This window comes from Propithecus coquereli, unplaced genomic scaffold (assembly GCF_000956105.1).
Source record: "Propithecus coquereli isolate 6110/MARCELLA unplaced genomic scaffold, Pcoq_1.0 Scaffold62, whole genome shotgun sequence".
In the NCBI taxonomy this organism is placed as follows: Eukaryota; Metazoa; Chordata; class Mammalia; order Primates; family Indriidae; genus Propithecus; species Propithecus coquereli.
Genome location: NW_012152174.1, coordinates 7555758 through 7562890, shown reverse-complemented (window position 1 = coordinate 7562890; position 7133 = coordinate 7555758). Strand labels below are relative to the sequence as shown.

The 7133-nt window shown below is 41.1% G+C and overlaps 1 protein-coding gene across 1 annotated transcript in view; it reads left to right on the top strand.

Annotated features, from left to right (window-relative positions):
* Nucleotides 1-1336: 1336 nt before the first annotated feature.
* Nucleotides 1337-7133, top strand: part of DTWD2 (DTW domain containing 2) — a 39128-nt gene continuing 33331 nt past the window's right edge. Inside the window, exon 1 of the mRNA XM_012659513.1 lies at nt 1337-1554. Within this exon, the coding sequence (XP_012514967.1) occupies nt 1337-1554 (218 nt within the window). The remainder of the gene's footprint in view (nt 1555-7133) is intronic.

Below are 7133 nucleotides of genomic sequence, written 5' to 3'. Positions count from 1 at the left end.
AAAAAAAAAAAAAAAAAAAAAAAAAGACTGATGAAAACCAAGTTTAATTCTCTGTTTAAATGTTGTATATTGGCAAAAGTAACAGAAAGCATGAATAAAAGAAAAGAAATTAACACCCGTTTTGGGCAAACAGCATTTCTGACTTCATTCTAACGAAGACTTAATTTTGGTGTTTAAAAAACCCTGATTGTCTGGGAAGCTCGATAAAGCAAAAACAAAACGAAACAACACCCCCCGCCCCCGCCAGCTACGAGGCTACTTTGCTGTTATTCAGTAGTTACAAATACTTGGGCAACGTAGTTACCTTTCTAGGGCTTGTTTTCTCAAACATAAAATCTATTTGTACCTCAGTCCAGCTCTCCTATTGCCTCCTGATCCGAGCGGTTGTGGACAATTTAGAAACCTCATTTAACAAATAGTTGGCGTCTAGTGTAAACCAGTACTGCTGTTGCTGCCGAGAAGAAATACCAAAGAAGTACAAGACACAGGATACAGGTTTCTGCCCTTCTAGAGCAAAAAATTCACATAATGAAACGGACCAGACGTGAGTCTAGTTTTTAGTGGGCACAACCTCTCTTTTGTTGGCCTTTAACTATCAAGTACATCAATTGTTGCAACTGCTATGCACGCACTCACCGTGGGAATCCAGCAAATTATTAAATTGGCATTCTAAGACGGAAAATGCAGAATTCCATTGTATTTTAACCTGAGACAGACTCTCGCTCTGTTACCCAGGTTGGAGTGTAGTGGCATCATCATAGCTCACTGCAACCTCAAACTCCTGGGCTCAAGTAATCCTTATCCTCCTGCCCCAGCCTCCCAAGTAGCTGGGACCACAGGCATGGCCACTATGCCCGGCTAATTTTGAAAAAATTTTTTGTAGAGATGAAGGTCTCGCTATTGCACTGGCTGATCTCAAGCAATCCTCCCGCCTTGGCTTCCCAAAGTGCTGGGATTACAGGCGTGGGCTACCGAGCCTGGCCTATTTTCATTTTTAAAGGGTTGAATTAAGAGAGTTAAATTCGGGCTTGGTACTGGGGTGCTTTCAGAGAGGCTTCCCTTACTTCGCCCAGTGACGCTACCTAACGTCACCTGCACTCTAGCACTCGCCACACTTTCCTTCCTGGTTCTAGGTGAAATGGCCCAGTGGGCACGGACCAATGGGCTCGTTGCTTCCCCGCAGCGGGGCGGGACCTCGAGCCTGGGCTTCCGAGACCCGCCCCCCGTACGTGGCGTGCGTGCGTGTCGCTGTGCGGCGCGGCCCGGTTTCCCCAGCGCGTGGCGCCCCCGGGCGGTAGCGGGGTTTCAATGCGACGGCCTGACCTGAGCGCCTGCCATGGAGCCGCAGAAAGAGGCGCGAACGATCTGCGAGCCCCTGGTGGGGCCGCCTGGGGCCTCGCGGTCTCAGACGCTGAACGAGGAGGAGCAGCGGGAGGGCGGCGCAGCGCCGGCGGCGGCTGCTTTGGACGCAGAGGCGGACGGCGCTAGTGCGGACGGGTTGTGGGAGCTGCCAGTGGAGCCGGCCGAGCGGAGGCCCGAGTGCAGCCGCTGCAGGTGACCGCGGGGCCGGGGGCGGGGAGTACGGCTGACGGCGGCCTTCGGAGCAGGCTGCGGCGCCCCCTGCCGGGGAGTGCGCGGCTCTGGCAGGTCTGCGCTTGGGGCAGCGGGGTGGGTGGACCTTGGAATCACTTTGAAATGCCTGACACAGCTCCTTAGAAGCCGTTTATCCAGGTTAGTGATTATTTAACCTTACTTTCTGCAAGACGTTGAGCGTATCATGGGATGAGCAGACATAAGTTCTGTTTCCAAGAAACTTAAGAGTCTGATAGGGGAAGTAAGGCCTAATGACAGTAACACTTGTAATAGTTAGACTTTCATGCTTGAGTGACACGGTGATCTCACAATTAAAAAATACATAAAATAATCGGAGGAGAGAGACAAGCAATGCAGCTACTACACTAGTTCTGAATAGAAATATTTGTCGAGTGCCTGCTGTATACAAAGCACTGTGCTAGGTCCAGGGAATGCAGGGAATGCAGCGATGAATAAAGCAGACATGGTCCTTGCCCTAATTGGGGCATTTACAGTCTAATGAGACAATTTATACAACAAACAAAACAACTAACATTGAATGCTCACAATTGCCTGACTGTTATAAGGGCTTTTTAAGATTATCTCGGTGTGCTTGTGTACTTCAGGCTTGTGAGATTTGCTTGCCCTGTTGGATCTCATGCTGTGCAGATACGCTGCTCTCTTTAACTCCTGAGTGTACAGGCTCATTTTTCCTGGTTACTGAAGGTCTCCATCTATCATCTGTCTCTCTGTTGCCTTCACAATTTAATTACTAGGTAGTGCGTCCACCTCTTCATCTCAGAATCACTCTGCAGTTTGCTATCAGATCCTACACTGCCCTGAAATGGCTCTTACTGAAGGCACCAGTAACCTCCATGAGATGAAATTTAGCGGGTCCTTTTCTGTTCACTTTTTACTAGATCTCTTGGCAGCATTCTGTAGTTGAATACTCATTTCTCGAAACGCACTCTTTCTTTAGTTTCCCTTTGATTTATCTGACTTCTCTATCCTAATCTCCTCCTCCTTCACATTCAAACTCTGAAGGTGAACTTTTTTCTTTTTAAGACAGAGTCTCTGTCGCTCAGGCTAGAGTGCCGTGGCGTCAGCCTAGCTCACAGCAACCTCAGACTCCTGGGCTCAAGTGATCCTCCTGCCTCAGCCTCCCCTAATAGCTGGGACTACAGGCGTGCGCCATGATGCCCTGCTAATTCTTCTATTATTAGTAGAGACGGGGTCTCCTTCTTGCTCAGGCTGGTCTTGAACTCCTGAGCTCAAGCGATTCTCTTGCCTTGGCCTCCCAGAGTGCTAGGATTACAGGTGTGAGCCACCACACCCGGCCAAAATGTGAACAACTTCAGGTCTTGATTCTAGGTTCTCTTCTCTTCTACCCCTAGACGCTTCCCACTGGTGATCTCATCAATTTTCATGCGAAGTTATCACCTGTAACCTAGTTTCTTTATCCCAGCCCTTTCTCCTGAGCACCAGACCTATGCATGCATTTATCAAGTGTTTTTTGAGTGCTTTGCTAGTTACTGACAATACTCCTATGTGTGAAGTATTCATGCTCTTTTTTGATACAGATAAGAGACTAGCAACCAAGCATCCAAATACATAATTACAGGCAGAGACAAAGCAGTGAAGGAAAGGATGGGATACTTGATAGAAAATAGCTAGGTGGTGTCAGGAAAGATCTTGAGATTTGAAAGATGAGAGCATCCAGCCAGGAGAAAAGCATTCCAGGAAGGGGAACAGAAGGACAGACTGTAGTTGAATGTCTTTATCAATTGGGTACATGAAGTATCTTACCTTGGACATTTTGCCTTTTCCTGTGGCTGGATTATAAGACCTCAGAGGAAGGGATCTTGAATGTAAGGATGTTTTTTATATATTCTTATATGTATTTATATATTCTAGAGGTACTATGTGTAGTTAATACTTACTAAACTTTTGAGGAGGGTGGAAAATTTGTGACCAGAAGGGACTGTGAATTTGAACAAAGGGGTGCATGAATTTAATTCATTAAGTTGTCTAACGGGGTTAGGGGATAACATTTAGAGATATTTGGAGGGGTCTCAATAGGATGCTAAAAGAAAAGTGTTCCACATGTAAGTCCAAAGCTAAGTTATTATACTAGCTTTATCATGTAGTTTTTAGTCTATTCAGAATTGTTAATTATAAATTCAATATATAGTTAAAAAAATCAATGTCCTGTATTTAGAAGACATTTATAAGTTTTTTGATCTGGGATTTTTTTTTTTTTTTTTTTTGAGCCAGTGTCTTGCTCTGTCACCCAGGCTGGAGTGCAATGGAGCAATCATAGCTCACTGCAGCCTTGGACTCCTGGGCTCAAGTAATCCTTCCACCTCAGCCTCCCAAATAGCTGAGAGGTGCGTGCCACCGTGCCCACCTAATTTTTAAATTTTTTATAGAAATGGGGTTGCTATGTTGCCTAGGCTGCCCTGGAACTCCTGGCCTCAAGTGGTCCTCCGCTTTGGCCTCCCAAAATGTTCGGATTACAGGCATGAGCGACTGTGCCCAGCCTTGATCTGTTTTTTAATTTTTATTTATTTTTATAATTGAAGGAAGGATATAACCTTTATAGAGACCCTGTATTCCATACATCACACTAATTGCAGGGAAAACTATAGGATACATTGTTTGTTTACTCATTTACTCGTCTATTCATTTAAAAAATATTTTGAGAGTGTAATGTGTGCTAGGTACTTCAGCATTTTGAATAGAATGTAAATGAGACATAGTTACCATCATCCTGGAGTTGAAAGTAGCATGCACTGACAAAGAGAAAAGCATTGACAGTGCAGCATATTACGTGCCGTGATCAGAGAAGTACAGGTGCTTTCTGAAATACAGAGCAAGGGCATTCAATTCAGATTAGGAGCAACAACAAAGTGGAATGACATTTTAGAATAGAAAGGACACTAAAGAGAATAATTTGAATGTTCCTAGCATAAAGAAAAGATAAATATTTAAGGTGATGGGTATCCCAGTGGTTATGTGAATGTGTCAGATTATCACAGGTATCCTGAAAATATGTACATCTGATCTATATCAATAACAATAAATTAATTTTTAAAAAGACCTTAAAAAGGAAGAATTGAAAGGATAAGAGTTGGCTAGACGAATCTGGGAAGGGGCAGGGAAGTGAAGATAAAGAAGGAAGTAATATTCCAAAGTAGAAAACTGCACCTGTATCACTCAAGGTGAAAAAGAACATTGTACCTTCACAGATGGTAACAGCATTGTCTATGGCTGGAAGGCAAAGTTGAAGAGTTAAGAAGGTCAAAGATGAGTCTGGTTCCCATCAAAAAGGACTTTTGTGGGCCCCTCAAGGAATTTATATTTGTCCTGAGGACTATGGGGAATCTTTGAAAGGTTTTTTTGTTGTTTAATTTCAAAATACTAAGGGAGTACAAATGTTTCTGTTACATGGATAGCTTTTGTTATATAATGCTTTAGTCAGGGCTGTTAAGTGTGCCCATTATGTGAATAGTGTTCATTGTACCTGTTAGCTAGGTTTTTACTCCTCCCCTCCTCCCTCATCCCCCCTTTTTGATTTCCAATGATTTTCACTTCTTTCTGTGCCCACTTGTGCCCATCAATTAGTTCCAAATTATTAGAGAGTATATATAGTGTTTGTTTTTCCATTCTTGAGTTAATTCACTTAGGATAATGGTCTTCAGTTTTATCCAAATTGCTGCAACAGACAGTAATTCATTCCCTTCTGTGGCTGAATAGTAGTCCATGGTATATATATATATATATACCACATTTTGTTAATTCACTCATAAATTGATGGGCACTTGGATCGATTCTATACCTTTGCAGTTGTGAATTGTACTGTGATAAACATTTGAGTGCAAGTGTCTTTTTGGGTAGATAACCCAGTAGTGGGATTGCTGGGTCAAATGATAGGTCTGCTTTTAGTTCTTTGAGAAATCTCTGTACTGTTTTCTGTAGAGGTTGTGCTAATTTGCAGTCCCACCAACAGTGTATAAGTGTCCCTTTCTCTCTGCATCCACACCAGCATCTATTGTTTTTGGACTTTTTAATAAAAGCCATTCTGATACAGGTAAAGTGATATCTCGTTGTGGTTTTACTTTTCATTTTCCTGATGATTAGTGATGTTGAGCATTTTATCATATGTTTGTTGACCATTTTCTGTCTTCTTTGGAAAAGCTTCTGTTCATATCTTTTGCCCACTTTTTAATGGGGTCGTTTGTTTTTTTCTTGCCAATTTGTTTGAGTGATCCTTCTGCCTTGGCCTCCCAAAGTGCTGGGTTTATAGGCATGAGCCACTGCGCCCAGCTTTGATCTGTTTTTTAAAAAATAAAAATGACTTGCTGAATTTTAACTTTTTTCAGTTACATTTGGTTAATACTTTAGGATTATAATTTATTCTGACATTTCTGTGCTTTGCTTATTTCTAGTGAAATTTACTACCTTTTAAAAGCTCTTCTTCCCCTTGGCATGCTGTGCATTTTATTTGTTTTAATTGAGTGGAATACAATTCTAGAATTATGGAGAATACTTAGGTGTTATCAGTAAAATATAAACTAATTGATGGCTCTTTATATTTTATTCCACTAGACTGTTAAGAGTTCTTCTAGTTCCCTGGGTGAATTTATTTACACTTATGCTTAAAATAATTTTAAAAATGCATTATTAGATTTAAATGGTCAGTAAATCACAATTATTTGACTATTTACTTAAACAGGATTCATTTCTCTAAAGACATTATTTTAATTGACACAGCCTAGTGAGTTCCAGAAATTGGGTTTGTTTAGGAAGTGCAAAATCAATTTAACTTTTCAGCAGAATCTTGCTTGTTAGAAATACAACATACCTTAAACATGAATGGAACATTCTTTAAAAGATCCCAAACTTGTAATTTATTTTTGCAAAGCATACGTTCTAAATTTATTCTTTCCCTTATGTGTGTTTTGTTTACAAAATCTGACTATGTTTACCTCTTTGTTCCCTTTCCTAGTCTCCATTCCCAAACATATCAAATTAATTTTTTTCAGATAAAGACAAAATCTTGGTTGATCTCTCCAAATTATGTATCATTAGCACTATTTGAGAAGAAGTAAGAAGACTGAGTATCATGGGGCATGGTAGATGCACACAATATTTATTGAATTTTTTGGTAAAGTTCAGTAGTTCAACAAATATTTTTGGAGAACCTGTTTGTAGACAGTGTGATAGGCAGATAATTATGAAATAACAAAGATAGATAAGGGATGGCTTCAACTCTCCAGTAGCTTGGAATCTAGTGGGAAAATGGCAAATCCATTTGATATAGGGAGCCCTCAGATTAAAAGTCTGATTTAGGGCATTTTTTCAAATTATAGGTAATTGAACCATGATGAGACTTTTGTTACGCACACACACACGCACACACACACAGGTGTGTAATACAGACTGTATTCAAAAAGAGTTTGAAAAACATTGAATTTTTGAGGCTCTGAGAAAACAGGAAAAAGGGACTTCTGAATTTTTCAAAGTCAAATTATTTGTAAAATAATTTTGTTCAGGTTAAA